Raw genomic sequence first — 18,803 nt, forward strand, 5'->3', positions numbered from 1 at the left:
CCGCCATTCATACACATCATTAGTGCAACAGTATCACTATCAACAATTGTATACAAGGAAATTTAAAAAGTTGTTGAGAGTGATACTGTTGCACTAATGAGGTGTTTGAATATTGGTATTGTAGAATTGTGGCAGAGTTTCAGATTACAAATACTGCAGATTCTGGAAATATTAAATAAAGAGAGATGGTGCTGCTGTGTACTGGTCCAGTGGCTGACATGGTAGCTCTTTCAGAGGGGAGGGTGGAGAGCCACAGAGATGTACAAATCTGGTAAATGGATTGTGAGGAGAAGGAGCTTTCTGACAGGCAATTTGGCTGTCGCTTTGAAATGTAGCATCTGAGTAGCTGACATTGTCCTCATCTGTACTGGAGTGTCCCTGTCGACTCCCTTCAAAATTGCACTCCAGCATACACAGTTTGATTTTGATTAGACAAATGGGCAGCATCATTGTTGTTTTCAATGTCTAACAGTGTTGCATAACCGATGCTCCCTTTTCCTGCTGGTAATTCCTGAAATGTACAAGAGAATCCAAGATGTGTGTGATGATTTGTCTGATTTGTGGTAAGTTTTAATCACCATGATTATGGAAAGATGCTGTTAAGTTGGATAGGATGCAGAGCAGATTTACAAGGATGTTGCGATGACTTGAGGGCCTGACTTCGAGGGACGGGTTATAGACAATAGACAATAGAAAATTGAGCAGACCGGGACATTATTTCTTGGAGCGCAGTAGGATGAAGGATGATCTTATGGCAGCTACAAAATCATGTGATGAATAGATCGAGTAAATGCACAGTCTTTTGCCCAGAGTAGGGGAATCGAGAACCAGAGGACATAGTTTTAAGATGAGGGGGGAATGATTTAACAAGAACCTGGGGAGTAACGTTTTTACACAAAGGTTGGTAGGTATATGAAACGAACAGCCGACAAATGTAGTTATGGCAGGTACTATCACAACATTTAAGAATAATTTGGACAGGTACATGAATAGTATCAGTTTAGAGGGTTAAGGGCCAAGCAAGGGCAGGTGGAACTAGTGCAGATTGGGCGTGTTGGTCAGTGCGGGCAGGTTTGACTGAAAGGCCTGTTTCTACGCTGTATGACTCTGTGATTCTATGTAGATGGATGGGTCAGATTCCAACCAGGCAGCTCTGGCTAAGATACAGAGATGGTGGATATTGGTGAGTGTTTGATTTTCAGATGTTCACTCAGTGTCTGACTGTTTGCTCCTTTCCCACAGAACCCGTGTCTGTTCCTGTGCTTGGATTTCTGTCACCAGCCAATGTTTCCTGTCTCGTGGGGCTCAGTGACAGTGTCCTGTGAGTCGGTCCGGGGATCGCTTCCCATTAGCTACATCTGGTATGAAAAGACCCCATTTGGGGATTCAAAGATCTCAGACATCAATGCCCTGTATCTACATTGTCAATCCTTCAAACACCAGCACCATCAATATTATTGCACAGCCTCAAATGATAATGGAACCAAATCCAGTGAAATGGTCAACATGTCCATCTCCAGCAGTGACGTGCCCTGCAGTTTCCTAGTGAAAATCAACGGCACTGGTAAGTAGTGGAGGGAATGGGGAGAAGAAGTGGTATTGGAAGTGGGGTGGTTCATAAAATCACAAGTGATAGAAGCAGAAATAGACTATTCAATCATGGCTGATCTATCTTCCCCTCTTCACCCCATTCTCCTGCCTTCTCCCGAAACCCCCGACACGCTGAAATCCATGCACGTTATTTAATTAACTTATCAAGATTAAAAGGATGGAATTTTAGCCCTTGTCAATACTTGGTTGCTGGGCTCCAGACATAGATTTCCCAGTGATGGTGTAGGCCAGCTTCCCGGCTAGAACGTCCTCTTATGTTTACACTGCTTTAAACTAGGTTTGCAGTGACATCAGTCCAAGCACATTCATTGTCCCACCACCATCTCCACATGACTGACAATCAAATGTGGGAAGGTAACAAATATTATCCGTAAATGCGGCCACAGTTAACTCCTAGATGGCGGTATCAGATTTGGTCCACTGTGTTAATGTTGACCATTCAGTACTATCGATACTAATCCCATTTACCAGCACCTCGTCCATTGTGGCAATCCAGGTACCTCTATCTTCTCGGTTTAAAAATATTTCTTGATACCCTTGAAACATCCTGCTCCTTAACTTAACCATATGTTCTCCACTTTTACACATATCTGTCATGCAAAATGTTCCCCAAAATACCCTGTCTATGCTGCTCACAGTTTTGCACACCTGTAATAGGTTCCCTCTTCCTCACCTGTTCTGCATGGAATTTTATAAAACCTCTATCCAACCCCTCACCATCACTATAATGTTTCATCCCAAGCAATACTCCTCTCAAGTGAAATTGGACCCTTTTGATTAGTTTGTGGATACATCGTGGAAGCAGGCTCTTCGGCCCACTGAGTACACAACGTCCAGTATTCACCAGTACACTAGTTCCATGGGGACAATTTACAGAAGCCAATTAACCAACAAACTTGCACGACTTCAGATTGCGGGGAAATTGAAGAACTTGGAGAATACCCACGCGGTCACAGGGAGGAGGTACAAATTCCATACAGACAGCATCCGTAGTCAGGATCGAACCCGTGCCTCTGGCGCTGTAACGCAGCAACTCTACCGCTGCGCCACCGTGCCGTCTACACCTGGAGCCAGAGTTGTTACGAGCACTCCTGCTTGTTATGATCATATCTTCCATTTGCTGCAAATCACACTGAAGAAACATTACCCTGTCTGTTAAGCCTATCAACTCCTTTCATCGGAAATTCATACCTACTTATTGAACTGCAAGTGAAAAGCAGTGAAACTGACTTTTATTACCTTGTTCCAACAGGTCATGAATATTCTTGTGCAAATTCGATAACATCCAATTACTCTGCAAGGTAAACCGCTCTGTTTCCAATGAACGTTACAATGTACTAATTGCTGGCGTTTTGATTGGGAATGCTTTATTTGGGAGAAAGTTGTGCCTTCCTTTCACTGGCATTAAATGTGTGAGAGTATTGATCTGAATGCACAATGGCACAGCCTGTAGAGCCACAGTCTCACAACGCCACCACATAGATTCATTAGGTGCTGTCTGTGCGTGATCTGCATGTTTTGCCTTTAATTGTGTTGGTTTCATTTAAGTGCTTCAGTTTCCTCCCAGCTCCCAAAGATGTGCCAGTTGTAAATTGCCCCGTGTGTACAGGAAAGCGGTTGAATGGACGGTAGTAGTATTTGGTGAGAAAGTGGGTGAAATAAAAATAGGATTGACACGGGAATCGTGTGAAAGCAGTTGACTGAAGGGCCAAATGGCGTGTGTCTATACTGTGTTTCTCTTTGGGTCTTTGATCCAATGAACCCAAATATCAGGAAACATAATCAATAAAAGTGAGAACACTTTGTTATTTATCTTATTGCAATTGAAATAGATCTGGCTTTCTATCACATTCTTGTGTGATATTTGCGTTAGGAAATAAGAACGTTAATAAAAGCCACGCCGATATGAACGAACGTGTAACCGATTTTACGAGCACGATTTACCCATCCACACACCTACCGCGTTAATCCAAGTAATATCGAGGGTGTGAGATTAAGCATTATCATTTTTAAATAATTTTATTAATTGGTCTCATCTGTTTCCATATTTATCGCCCCATCCCCCTTCCACCATTTGAATTAATCCTTTTTTTTTATTATTCCTGTCTATCCATATGGATTTTATTATAAACTTCCTTGCAGCTGCATTTTCTTTCTTCCAGGGTATTACACTGTTCTTTGTACCCCAGTTTCCCTCTCCAGTGACACCCTCTCCAGTGAACCCCCCCCCAGTCCAACTCCCGTTCTTTCTCCAACCTGATCTCCATTGACTCTGCTGCTTCGCCCCGCTCCATTTCACCAAGATTATGAAGTAAATAACAGGTGAATGTTTCAAAGATAAACCGTCACGTTTTCTCCCAGTGATTCTGTATCTCTTGCCCTTTGCCCAGTTACATCTTATGGGAAGTGGGACGCTGGCTGTACTTTCACCTGCTTGTGATCAGGAATATCGCAACCGAGGTGCGCACAAGAGGCTCTAAGGTAGGTTTAATTGTCATCATGTTCATTAAACATAGGAGCAGAATTAGGCCATTCAGCCCATCATATCTAATCCGCCCCAATCACTGCTAATCTATACCTTCCCTCTCGATCCCGTTCCTGTGGCTTCTCCCCATAACCCTCGTCATCCTTAATTATCAAGAATATCAAAATATCCGCCTTAAAAATATCAATTGATTTGGATAGATACAAAAATGCTGGAGTAGCTCAGCGGAACAGGCAGCATCTCAGGTGTGAATTGACTTGGCCTCCACAACCTCCTGTGGCAATGAAATCCATAGATTCACTACCCTCTGCCCTAAGCAATCCCTTCTCTTCGCCGAATGTTTCCAAATGGTTTCCATTAATGCTTTCAAACATCCTGTCAATTGAAAGAAACAAAAACCGTGCACGTTTTCATATCCTGAAGTTAAACCAAATCTCAATGTAAATGATATCACGATGTTTTGTCAGGTTGTACGTGTGCAGGGTGGATTTCTGTGCCCGGTGTGGATTCTTTGGGGTCCATCTTCCAGACATCAATGTGTTGGGAGTGGTCGGGTCAAATAAAGCGTGGTTCCCACTGTCAGTCAGTCTGATGACTTCACATTGTCTTTTGCAGAGACGCGATGAGCCGGAACCTCGCCATTCGACCCACGAATTACAATGAAGACTCCTAGCTTTCATCAGCTTAAGTTGTGTCACCTCTTCCAAGGTTTCTTTCGTCAGCTTCGAACTATTGTTTTAACCTTTGCGTGGTTTCTTCTTTTCCTGAGTCTTATACTGTATTAAACGCATACAGCTTCGTGGAAAATAAAACTTTTTTCACTGATTAATGAATAATAATGCACCAGACTGCTTCTTAATAAATGGTTGTTGGCAAAAAATGGTTTGTCTAATTTGTTTTGTTTAGACTGCAACTTTAGTGATGAAGAACAGACTGCAATCTGACAGCTGGATAATCCTCCTGTTGCCAAACGTTAAAGGCGTTTAGGAAATACAATCAATTAATATTTCACACCATGCTTCACCTCAGTCTTAAATGACCTCCCCTTTATTCTACGACTGTTGCCCCTGGTTCTGGACTCACCCACACATTGGGAACATTTTTCATGCATCTAGCTTGACCAGTCCTTTTATATTTTTATATGTTTCTATAAGATATCCCCTCATCCTTCTAAACTCCATGAATACAAGCCTAGTCTATTCAATCTATCCTCATATGACAGTCCCGCCATCCCAGGGATTAATCTCCCGAATCCACGCTGCACTGCTTCAATCACAAGGATGTCCTTCCTCAATTTAGGAGACCAAAAATGTACACAATACTCCAGATGTGGTCTCACCGGAGCCCTATACAACTGCAGAAGAACCTCTTTACTCCTATACTGAAATCGTCTTGTTATGAAGACCAAATTGCTAGGGTAACACAGCGTGACAGGCGGCATCTGTGGATAGATCAGGTAGATTTAGGCGGGTTGAGCGGCAGTGTTCAGCGAAACGATCGCCGAGCCTGCGCTTGTTCTCGCTTCTCGGTGACCTACCTGATACCGCGGTCGCTAAATACTTTAACTCCCCCTCCCATTCCCACACTGGCATTTCTGTCCTGGCCATCCTCCATTGTCAGATTGAGTCCGAGCGCAAATTGGAGGAAGAGCACCTCATATTTCGCTTGGGCAGCTTACACCCCAGCAGTATGAACATTGACTTCACTAACTTCAAGTAACCCTTGCATTCCCTCTCAATCCAACCCCCCCCCCCCCCCACCCTCCCCACTTCTCCGATCAGTCTGACAGTGTCCATTTCTACATTTTCAATTGGTCTGCATATCCTTTGCCCGTGTTCACACCTTACAATTCCTTATCCAAGTATCTCCCTCTCCCCTGCCATCCGTCTGAAGAAAGGTCTCGACCCGAAACGTCACCCGTTCCTTTCATCCAGAGATGTTGCTTATACCCCTGAGTTACTCAAGCATCTTGTACAGCATTTGTTTTTTAATTTTGATTGAAAGATACAGCATGGATACAGACTATTTGGCCCACCGAATCCACGTCAAGCAGCAATGAACGGTATGCCTACTTTGAAGAAATCCCCTTAGATCTTAGTATTACTGGATCTCAGTGCTGCATTTGACACGGTCGACCACACCATATTAATAGATCACTATATTTTTTGTACACCATATTACTAGACCGATTGGAAAACTGGGTTGGACTTTCTGGCACAGTACTAAACTGGTTTGAATCCTACTTAAAGAACAGGGACTACTTTGTATCAATAGGTAATTACACCTCAGAGCGGACAATTATTACAGGCGGATTTCCCCATTCTGGAGCCTCTTCTGTTTAACATGTACGTGCTCCCACTGGCTCAGTTTATGGAAAACAACAAAATAAGTTACCATAATTATGCAGACGACACACAAATTCACATAACCATATCACCAGTAAGTGCATCGAACAAATCAACGATTGGATGTGCCAAAACTTTTTTTCTATTAAACAAAGACAAAACTGTGGTAGTTGTTTTTGGAGCCAAAGAGGAACGATTGAAACTCAATGCTCAACTTCAATCGGCAATGTTAAAAATCACGGACAAAGTCAAAATTCGTGGTGTGATCGTGGACTCAGACCTGAATTTGAATTGAATTGAATTGAATCCCTTTATTGTCATTCAGACCTTACGGTCTGAACGAAATTTCGTGCCTGCAGTCATACATACATCATACAATAATAAACAACAGTAAACACAAATTAACATCCACCACAGTGAGTCCACCAAGCACCTCCTCACTGTGGTGGAGGCAAAAAAAATCTTAGGGTTACTGTCTCTTCCCTCCTCTTCTCCCTCTGCGCTGAGGCGATTCCCCACCGGGCGATGGCACAACAGTCCCGCGGCTCACCGAACCCCGCAACGGGCCGGCTCAAACACCGCGGCCCGGGGGTGGTCGAAGCTGCCGCAGCCGCTGGCCCGCGGCTGAACCCAGGACTCAGGTCACCGCCGCCAGAACGCCGTCCCAGCCACCGGAGCTCCGTTCCAGCCCCGAGCCGGATCGCCCTCACGTGAGTGCCGTTCCTCCCTCGGGCTGGGCCACTCCGACGGGAGTGCCGTTCTCCCTCGGGCTGGGCCACTCGGACGGGAGTGCCGTTCTCCCTCGAGCTGGGCCACTCCGACGGGAGTGCCGTTCTCCCTCAGGCTGGGCCACTCCGACGGGAGTGCCGTTCTCCCTCGAGCTGGGCCACTCCGACGGGAGTGCCGTTCTCCCTCGGGCTGGGCCACTCCGACGGGAGTGTCGTTCCTCCCTCGGGCTGGGCCACTCCGACGGGAGTGCCGTTCCTCCCTCGGGCTGGGCCACTCCGACTGGAGTGCCACAGCCCCTCACGGGAGAGTCTCGGCCCCTCGCCAGGCCGTCCTCACGGGAGCGCAGTTCCAGCCCCGAGCTGGGCCGCCCTCACGTGAGCGAGCCCAGGGCAAGTCCTGACAGGCTGCCTCCGGAGTCCCGAGGTCGCCAGCTCCGCCATTAGGCCTCAGCGCAGACGGAGGCAGAGAGGGGGGATACGACGAAAATGTCGTATCCCCCCCAAGGGAGAGATAGCAGACTCCGTTGCAACCACCCCCCCCCCCAACACATAAACACAACCTAAAAACCAAAAACGCAACTACACAAAACGAAATAAACAACACAAAAAAGTAAAGACAAACGGACTGCAGGCGAGCCGCAGCCGTTCCCAGCGCCGCCACTTCCGGCATTTAACATAATTTTAACAGCCACTTTAGGACAATTACTATGTCAGACTACTATCACCTTAAGAATATATCAAGGTTTAAGGACATGTTTCAGCAGGATTTGGAAAAACTTGTCCATCCATTTATCTTCAGTAGACTTGACTACTATAATACTATCCTCACAGGTCTCACTAAAAAAATCGATTAGACAGCTGCAGTTGATTCAGAACGCTGCTGCTCTCTAAGACCAAGAGAGTAGATCTCAACACTCCAATTTTGAGCTCTTTATACCGGTTTCCATTCTGTCAAAGAATTGTTTTCAAAATATTACTGTTGGTTTATAAAGCACTGAATGGTCTAGGGCCAAAATACATTTCTGATCTTCTGCTACATTATGAACCAACCAGACCTCTGAGGTCGTCTGGGACAGGTCTGCTTTCTGTCCCCAGAGTCAGAGCTAAACATGGAGAAGCAGCGTTTAGTTTTTATGCACCACGTATATGTAACAGACTTCTTGAAAAATGCAGGTCCGCTCCAACTCTCAGTCTTTTAAATCGGGGATGAAGACGTTGCTATTTGACGTTGCTTTTAATTATTTTTAATTTTAATTAAATTAAATAATTATTAATTTCAAACACTGCACTGCAAATTTTTTTTAAAAAATATTTTATTTTATTAGAAGTAAGTACAGTCATATGGCACCAAAGTGCCTAATATATATTTTCATAATACATTTTATGTACAACTTCTTTTTTTTTTTGTTACATTGAAAAAAGATTAGAATAAGAAAAAGGAGTTAGATAGTAAAGGATAGAAAGATGTGAAATATATAGTGTGTGAAAAAAGAAAACGAGTAAATGAAGAAAGTTGAGAGAGAAAATAGAGAAAATAAAATAAAATAAAGAAGAAAAGGAGATCATTATTTATAATCTTGACCAACCCTCGTCCAGTCCTAAAACAGTTATTTTTTACAATTGTGTTGCACCATATGATTCCCAAAAAACGACGAATGGAGTCCAACTCGTTATGAATTGGTCTGATTTATCCATTCGGAGGAATCGCATTTCCTCAAGATGAGCGGTGTCCAACATACTTGCAATCCACATTTTAAGCGTTGGTATTGATGTACCCTTCCAAAATTTAAGAATTAATTTTTTTGCTATTATTAAACCATAGTTAAGGAATAGATTTTGAGATGTGTTCAATTTATTCCCATCTTCCATTACGCCAAATATAATCATTTCAGTATTAGGTTCCATTCTTGTCTTGAATAATTTTGTAAATATTTCAAAAATATCATTCCAAAATCTATAAAGTTTTATGCAGGAAACTAAGGAGTGTGTTATAGTTGCCTTTTGGGCTAGACATTTATCACAAGTGTCGGATATATTTGGATACAATTTGTTCAATCTTGTTTTTGAATAATATAATCTATGTACAATTTTAAATTGAATTAGATTATGTCTTACATTAATTGAACATTTGTGAATATATATCAGGTAGTTTTCCCATTTAACCTTCGTAATTTTTTATCATTAGTTCCCGTTCCCACTCTTCTCTAAGTACCTCTGTCGATGGTAGGTCTATATTTAGAATACTATTATATAAATATGATATTAATTTTTGTGAGTCAGCTTCAATATTCATTGCTTCTTCCAATAAGTCAGGAGTTACTTTTTGATATCCTTGTATATATTTTTTCACGAAATCGCAAATCTGAAGATATTTAAAATATTGGTTGTTTTTCAATTTAAATTTTAATTGTAGTTGTTGGAATGATAGTAGGTTTCCCATTTCGTACATATCCCCGATCCTTCTAATTCCGAGACTTTCCCATTGGTTATATGTCTTATCAATAAGAGATGGTTTAAATAAAGGGTTATTCGCTATTGGCATTAACAGTGATAGATTTCTTAATTTTAAAGATAATTTTATTTGTTTCCAAATTCTTATTGTACCATATATAATTGGGTTCTTCTTATATATTGTGTTATTCAATTTTTTTGGGGGAGAAGAGGATCGTTCCTATATTACAAGGATGGCAATCCTCCTTCTCCATTTTTATCCATTCTGTCTGTTGGGTAGAACTATCCAACCAATAAATCATATTCTTAATATGCACTGCCCAGTAATAATACATAAAATTCGGAAGTGAAAGTCCCCCGACCTCTTTTGGTTTACATAAGTGTTTTTTTGTGATTCTATGTGATCTATAGTCCCAAATATAATTAGTAATATTAGAGTCTAATTTTTATTTTTTAAAATATTTTGGTATATATACCGGTATAGATTGAAATAGGTATAGTAATTGTGGTAGGAAGATCATTTTTATTGCATTTATTCTACCTAATAATGATAAGGGAAGTGTTTTCCAAAATTTAATCAACGTATTAAGTTTATTTAATAAAGGTATGAAATTGGCGTTGAATAATGCTTTATATTTCTAGTAATCTGAATACCCAGATATTTAAATTTTTCTGTTGCGATTTTAAAGGGGAACTTCAGTAAGTGTGTAGGTTCTTGAGGTTTTAATGTCATGATTTCACTTTTATTCCAGTTTATTCTATATCCAGAAAAAGACCCAAATTCCTCTATTAAGTTTAATAAATTTGGTATGATCGTTTGTGACTTTGTAATATATAAAAGTATATCGTCTGCATATAATGAGATTTTATTCTTTGAGTCCCTGGTATTATAGCCCTGAATATTCGGATGAATTCTTATACTTTCAGCCAGGGGTTCTATCATAAGGGCAAATAGCAGGGGTGATAGTGCACATCCCTGCCTATTACCCCTTGATAGTTGAAATGTTTGAGATAACATGTTATTAGTTAAAATTCTTGCCATTGGTTTGTCATATAATAATTTTACCCATGTTATAAAATTCTCTCCCATATTAAATTTTTGTAGTACTTTATATAAGTATTGCCACTCTACCTGATCAAATGCTTTCTCTGCATCCAAAGAAATAATTGATATATCTTCTTCCTCTACTTTATGCGAGTACATTTTATTAAACAGGCGTCTCAGATTATTAAATGAGTATCTTTTAGGTATAAACCCCGTTTGATCAGGGTTTATCAATTTACTAATATATTTGCTTAATCTTCTTGCTAAATTCTTTGCTAAAATTTTCTAATCTTCTAATCTTCTAAATCTTTATCTTTTTTTGGAATAAGCGTAATAGTTGATTCTGTTAGTGTTTCAGGTAGTTTAAAAGCATGGGAGTATAAATTAAATAAATAAGGGGTTGTTATCTCCTGAAATTTTTTATAAAATTCATTATTAAAACCATCTGGTCCCGGTGTCTTACCATTTTTCAGCGATTTTATTGTTTCACCTATTTCTTTGATCGTAATTTGAGCTCCTAGTTCCTCTTGTTCCAAACGGTCCAGTATTGGAAGATTACAGTTATCTAGAAAAAAAATTATTTTACTATCTTCTATTTTAATTTTAGATGTATATAAGTTTTGGTAAAATTGGGCAAATCTATTATTAATATCTTTAGGTAGTATTAGTAATTCACCTTTCTCTGATTTAATTTTGGTTATAGTATTTTCCTTTTCTTGTTTTTTCAATTGCCGAGCTAAAAGCTTATGTGGTTTGTCACCAAACTCCAAATGTTCCTGTTTTGTAATTTGGAATAGTCATAGAAACATAGAAACATAGAAAGTAGGTGCGAGAGTAGACCACCAGGTCCGTCGAGCCCGCACCGCCATTCGCTCATGGCTGAACACTAAACAGACACACTTACCCACAAACAGTAGACACAAGACACAGAACACAAGACACTACCCTCCCCTTTATACCGCTATCACCCCTCTCCACCCCAAGAACCGCGTGATCTCCTGGGGGAGGCAAAAAAACGGATAAAAACCCAGGTCCAATTCGGGAAAAAAATCCGGGAAATTCCTCTCCGACCCCAATCCAGGCGATCGACACTTGTCCAGGAGATCACTCAGGTCTTACTATACTAACCATACCTAGGTCCATATCCCTGCCCTCTCCCCGTAGCCCCTTATCCCCTTGGCAGCTAAAAAACCATCTATTTTAGACTTAAATATATTTAACGTTTCTGCTTCCACTGCTCCCTGGGGCAGTGAATTCCATAAATTAACCACCCTCTGGGTGAAGAAGTTCTTCCTCATCTCAGTTTTAAAAGAGCCCCCCCTTATTCTGCAACTATGTCCCCTAGTTCTAGTTTCCCCGATCATTGGGAACATCCTCGGTGCATCCACCCGATCAAGGCCCCTCACGATCTTATATGTTTCAATGAGATCGCCTCTCATTCTTCTAAACTCCAAAGAGTAGAGTTCCAGCCTACTTAACCTTTCCTCATATGTCAATCCCCTCATTGCAGGAATTAATCTTGTAAACCTTCGCTGCACTGCCTCCAGGGCTAGTACATCCTTTCTTAAGTATGGACCCCAGAACTGTACACAGTATTCCAAATGTGGTCTCACTAATACTGTGTACAGCTGCAGCAAGACCTCCGTGTTTTTATACTCAATCCCCCTAGCAATAAAGGCCAAAACTCCATTGGCCTTCCTGATTGCTTGCTGCACCTGCATACTAACTTTTAGTGATTCATGTACTACTACCCCTAGATCCCTTTGCGTTGCATTACAACGCAGCTCCTCCTCATTTAGAAAATAACTTGCCCTATCATTTTTTTTCCCAAAGTGAATGACTTCACATTTATTAGTATTAAATTTCATCTGCCAAGTTGTTGCCCACTCACCTAGCTTATCTATATCCTTTTGCAAACTCTTCCTATCCTGCTCATCCCCTACTTTTCCTCCCATTTTTGTATCGTCCGCAAATTTTGATATATTACACTTGGTTCCCTCCTCCAAATCATTTATATAAATTGTAAACAACTGGGGTCCCAGCACCGACCCTTGCGGAACCCCGCTAGTTACCGGTTGCCATCCCGAGTATGAACCATTTATCCCCACTCTCTGTTTCCTATTTGTTAGCCAATCCTCTACCCATGCTAATATATTACCCCCAATCCCATAATTTTTTATTTTTAGCAATAGTCTCTTATGTGGCACCTTGTCAAAAGCCTTTTGGAAGTCCAAGTATACCACATCCACCGGTTCCCCTTTATCCACCCGGGTTGTTACTTCCTCAAAGAATTCGAGCAGATTCGTTAAACAGGACTTCCCCTTCACAAAACCATGCTGGTTCTGTCCGATGAAGTCATGTTTATCCAAGTGCCCCGTTAGTGTTTCTTTAATAATTGTCTCTAACATTTTACCCACCACCGATGTTAGACTAACCGGTCTATAGTTACCCGCCTTCTGTTTACTTCCTTTTTAAAATATATGTGTTACATTGGCCATTTTCCAATCCACTGGGACCGTTCCTGCCTCCAGGGAGTTTTGGAAAATTATCACCAATGCATCCACAATCCCCACCGTTTCATATTTTGTCTTTTCTTATATGAGTGACAGCCGAGAGAAAAAAGAGACATAAGGAAATATAGAACACAACATATACACGATTATATAATTATATATGTCCCTCTAATTTATCCAATCTTAATCTAATCTAAACTTTCCCATATATATCCACCCAGGATTCTTACATAATATCCCATTCTATAACTACCATACATCATACAAGCTGGTACCAAAGGGTTAACTACCGTACAAGCAGGTGCCACGGGGTTAAACTTTGAGCTTTTCATCCAAGGTTGAATATAACCAAGCTCTCTGAATAACACATTCCAACGAGATAAGCTTTATATTTGTCTGGGTAGCTCGGCCATTTTAATCAGTTCAAAACTCTGTAAAAAGTTCAATCTTCTTCCTTGTCGGCAGCTTGCCCCGATGTTTTCTTAACGATATCCCTGCATACTTTAAAGCTTTTCCGGGATCTGCAAATGAGCGTTCAACGCCGTTATAAGATATCTTCATTTTTCCGGGAAAGTAAATTCCATATCTTACTCCCGGGACTTCCCTCAAAGTGTGTCTTGCCGGTGTAAACAATCTCATTTTCTGGACTACCTCAGGGGAGTAATCGCGAAATATTCGCACATTATCCCCACGGTATGTCAGCTTCTTCCCATAAGTGATCTTTTTCAATATAAATTCCACTGAAGAGATGTCACGGAATTTCACAATTATCTGTCTTGAATAATTTGTTCCTCTTCCAACTCGGTTAGCGACGTCTATGCTTGGTTCTTCCGACAATTCAAAGACATCTTTGAGTAAGTCAGTAACGAAAGTACATGTTTGAGATTCATGTCCCTCTCGTCCTTCCTTTACTCCGAGAATCCTCAGGTTATATATCCGAGTTCTTGATTCCAGGTCCAGACATTTATCAGTCATTCTTCCTAGTTTTTCCTCTTCAGTTTTCTGTGATTGTTTCAAACTCTTTATTTCCGAGACAATCTCTTTTATCTCATTCTCCATCTCTTCCATTATCTCATCCAGCTTTCCGATATCATCCTTTACACCTTTAAATTTCTTGTTGTAATAATTTTCAATTCTGACACACTCTGATTTTAATCTCTTATCAAATTCCTTATACTGCTTTTTCAGTTCTTTTAACTCACTGCAAGTATTATCAATTTTTTGATAAATTCTCTCCATGCTAGTCTCCATACTCTGCTTGTTACTCTCCATGGTAGTCTCCATACTCTGCTTGTTACTCTCCATGGTAGTCTCCATACTCTGCTTGTTACTCTCCATGTGAGACTCCATACTTTGCATCTTCTCCAGTGTCATGTTAATTGTAGCAGTCATATCTAAAAGCATTTGCTTCACCTCTTTCTCCTTCTTGTCTCCTTTTGTTGCCATTTCAAGCAGAGACCCGTGGCTGTAAGAATCTTCTTCTTCTCAACCTTCTTCTGTCGTTTGCAGAGTATCCAATACTTCCTCGAGCTGAAGGCTGATAGTATTTTTCTCTGGCGCCCTTGAACGATTATCTCTGCTCATTTAAACTCATTTAAACACCCGATTTCACCATTAATCTCCCCGATTTTCACGTCACCTTCTGATGATATCACCCTTGCACAACACCAGGCGACTTCGGTGAGTTTTTTTTTAATCGGTGCTGACTTAAAACGGCTTTTACAATTTTTTTACGGGGGAGAAGCTCAATGCCGCGCCTTAATTCTCCATGACGCCGCCGGAATTAATTCTCCATGACGCCGCACTGCAATTTTTATTCTTGTATTTTATGCCTTATTCTATTTTAGCTTGTTTTTATTTTCTATGCCCTTTAATTACATTTTAATTGCTTCAGATTACTTTTTAATGCTTTGTGTAATGCACTTTGAATTGTCTTGTTGCTGAAATGTGCTATATGAATAAACATGCTTGCTTGCTTGCTAGGGTAGTGTTAATGTGCGGCGATCGCTGGTCAGTGTAGACTCGATGGGCTGAAGGGCCTAATTCCGCGCAGTATCTCTAAACTAAACTAAACTAAATTAGTGGAAAGTCTATTCTTGTGCAGAACAAAATGGTTAAGTTGCAGCTTGCAAAGGGCGGGGTGTGAAACTGCAAATACATTGTGTTGCTTTCCTCAGTCTGACTTGTGACTGTAACCCCGCCCATGAAGGAACTGTGAAGGATGTTGTTTGGAAATAAGAAATGGTGACATGCAAAAATGAAGTAACCGCCATAAAGTTCGGAAAGATTCAAGGATTGCTTTGGGTAAAATGTCCCACTGACAAAGATAAACATTCTCCACATATTAAGCGGGGTGGGGGAGGGGTGGGGGTGGGGGTGGGGGCGAGGAGATGAGACCAGAGGCTGCTTTGAACTCACAAACCCCCAGGTCAGGGATATCAGAGAGGTGCTCAATAGCCAGAGTTACTTGCATATTCTGTGGTCACACTGATGCTGCCTGGCCGGTTCAAGTGGAGCTTGTTAATGGTCTAATAGGAGGAATGATCTTAAATTGGAGATTTTCCCCACTGCAAGACATCCCAAAGTGCCTCACAGATAGTGAGAGATAATCGGTCAGAGATGCCACACATGGACCCAAAATACTGGATCAAATCAGCGGAATAGGCAGCATCACTGGAGGAAAAGAACGGGTGACATTTCGGATCGATGCCACTCTTGTTTTTAGCGATGGGTGCTGACTTGGAATGTATTTTAATCTAACAGCAGGACAAATTTGTTCAAACAGTCATTTATTTATTTACACTGAATTGTTCTGCAGTGCTGACATTTTGTTCGCGCTGCTGATACAAGGGTGTGTAGATTCGTATCTCTGAACCGCATCTTGCGAGCAGCTCGGTGTAACACTGTTTGCTGAGCAGTGTTTGCAGAAATCATGGGTCAAAGGCGAATGAAGACAGGATTAAATTGTTTTGCTGCATCGTTGGTTCCTCTCTACAGAGTTTTTAGTTGGGCAAGTAAACAGCAAATAACTCCCGACAAAAGATCCTTTACTGAGGGTCGCCAACGCTCAGCTAACATCAGTGGCGGACACATCAGTGTGTTACACCCATACCACGTGATGCACAACATTGCCACTGATGTACACAACCCGAATAAACTGCACTGTTCCCCTGAATGTAACACACCCAGAACGATAGCCCGCAGCAAATATTAGGTTATATTATAATGCAACTAGTTGCCTACAGAATGAAATCGTTGCAAGCAGATGTACAAAGTCAGCCAATGGAATGTACATGAGCACAACTCTGATAATTTGTTGGCTCTTGTGAAGAAGACAAGTTAACAATTCAATTCACCGTGCATATTCTACCTTGCCTTAACATCATTGTGTGTATCACTCCGTTCTTGTTTGAGTTACATTACACATGTCAGTTACATTCCACATCCCGCTTTCCCAGCTGATCTCCATCCTGTGGTAATTATAGACAAACTCCTTCACAGCCCACAACACCATTAATTGTCATTTACAGAACATGAATATCATGACAATAGTGTTTCAAAGGTGGAATTAAATAGTTGATGTAGAGAGAAGAGGCTCAAACTCCAATTAACCTCAGCTGATTTCGGGTCAAAAGCCCCTACCTCCTAACGCCAGCTTCCTGTTTTGCCCCTTGTCAACAGCAATATGCCAAAACAAAAGTTCCAATGATTATAATTTTGATCTGCCGATCCACTTACAAAATTATCAAGAGGGAATGATCCGGAAGTGTACACATCTTAGAAGTATCTACTAAATGTCGTATTTTAACCAACGTATCATTGTTTACATGAAGGGTTCCGACCAGAAACGTCACCTATCTATTTTCTCCGGGGGTGCTACCTGGCCCGCAGAGTTGTTCTTATCACTATTCAGCGTTCACAGACTGAGTACAGAGATAACCGCCGCTCCATCCTTATGGATACATCATACTTGACGAAGTGGCTGAAGCAGCTGCAATACCAACCTATATCGGGCACTTGGACAGGTCCATGGATAGGGAAGGTTTAGGGAGATATGGATCAAATTTGACCAACTTAGATGAGCATATTGGTTTAACGCGTTGGGGAGAAGGGCCTGTTTCCCGCTGTATGACTCTGTGGTCATCTGACCCAACCATTTGCTAAATATAACCCTGAGCCTTTCACACTGTAACGTGTCGAGCTGCTACTGGCTCGCTGTGGTTCACGATCTGACTTCCTGTTCCCTTCTTCCTCATTGCTATTTGAGAGATGCGGTTGCATCTGAGAGCTCAGAGCTGAGCGACAGGCAGAAAAGTGCTGGCCTTCTCACTATGGATAAAACAATGTGGATTCCCATTTTTCTCATCTCCGCGCTACCCGGTAAGTGAAAGCCAGATCTTGATATTCTAATGATCAATGTTAGTTGGGGTCCCGTGCACCCTTTCCACAGCAGAGCTGGTTAAGTGTGTGTAGACATGTAATGGGGGAAATGAAACTCAGTGCATTGTGGTGATGGATCTGAATTCACATTTGAATATATAGACTTTGTTCGAGTATTGATGAAAGGCATAAAATAGCGAATAAATTTGGAGCGGATACTCCAAGACACCTGGACCGAAGAACAGAGGTTCCAACATCACCAGGAAGTTAATTCAACACTAACAAAATGTGTTTAAAACTGAGGTGGAAGTCACGATTGTGGACTCATTGTGTCAGTTCAAATATTCCCTGCATTTGTCCAACTCAACTCTGTCGTAAACCCAACAATTCCCCGGAGTCTAAAACTGAACCATAGTCCTCGCTCTATCCACCCACTCCCAAATCTCTCTCCATCCTCTCTCCCGTCCGCGGCACAGTCGTGCTGAAAGGTCCAAGGCGAACCGGGGTCATTGGGAATAGAACCTGTCCCAGATGACCAGCGGGTTCCAAATTCAGTTTAGTTTATTGTCACGTGTACCGAGGTAGAGTGTTTTTGTTCCGAGCTAACTCGCCATCAGAAAGACAATCCATGATTGTTATCGATCCTCGTGCATAGATACATGAAAAGGAAATGAAGTTTAGTGTAAAGTAAAGTCAGCCAAGTCCGATCAAGGGTAGTCCGAGGGTCATCAGAGATGTAGATGGGAGTTCAGCACTGCTCTCTGTTCGTGGTTGGATGATTGAGATGCCTGATAACAGCTGGGATGAAACTGTCCCTGAATCTGGCGGTGTGCGTTTTCACGCTAGTAACGCTCTCCAGTAAGGGACCGGCTATATTGTAACTCGTCCGTCCTCTGTCCTCAGTCAGGGCGTTGTAAAGGCGGTAAATGTCTAAACACGGGTCCGGCCCAGTGTCGGTTGAGGGATGAATGTTGGCAGCGCAGCCGGCGGCACCGCCAATGAAATAGCAAAGCGGGGTCTTTATGTGGGGTGAGGTGCCGGGCACCGCCTGGGATTGTTGAAAGGCAGCTCCTGCAACACTGCCGCGCTCTCTCAGTACCGCACTGCGATCCCAGACCAGTTTCTGCTCAGGGATCTGGAGTGGGAAGTGAACCCTAATTGTACTGATCCGGGGACAGAACACTGACACAACTGGTACAATAACAGCACTGCCTGTACTTCAGACCGGAGACATTGGCCGTGAAG

The 18,803-nt window shown here is 41.9% G+C and overlaps 2 protein-coding genes across 2 annotated transcripts in view; both read left to right on the forward strand.

Annotated features, from left to right (window-relative positions):
• The window catches only part of LOC116987006 (polymeric immunoglobulin receptor-like), a 28,585-nt gene extending 23,826 nt beyond the window's left edge, over positions 1–4,759 (forward strand). The window contains 5 exon segments of the mRNA XM_033042888.1: positions 1,243–1,298; positions 1,300–1,564; positions 2,864–2,912; positions 4,002–4,092; positions 4,712–4,759. Coding sequence (XP_032898779.1) covers positions 1,243–1,298; positions 1,300–1,564; positions 2,864–2,912; positions 4,002–4,092; positions 4,712–4,759 — 509 coding nt within the window.
• A 12,725-nt stretch (positions 4,760–17,484) lies between these two features.
• LOC116987004 overlaps positions 17,485–18,803 on the forward strand; it is a 248,236-nt gene continuing 246,917 nt past the window's right edge. Inside the window, exon 1 of the mRNA XM_033042886.1 lies at positions 17,485–17,558. Within this exon, the coding sequence (XP_032898777.1) occupies positions 17,510–17,558 (49 nt within the window). The 5' untranslated portion in view covers positions 17,485–17,509. The remainder of the gene's footprint in view (positions 17,559–18,803) is intronic.

Source organism: Amblyraja radiata, chromosome 24, assembly GCF_010909765.2.
Source record: "Amblyraja radiata isolate CabotCenter1 chromosome 24, sAmbRad1.1.pri, whole genome shotgun sequence".
NCBI classification, from domain to species: domain Eukaryota; kingdom Metazoa; phylum Chordata; class Chondrichthyes; order Rajiformes; family Rajidae; genus Amblyraja; species Amblyraja radiata.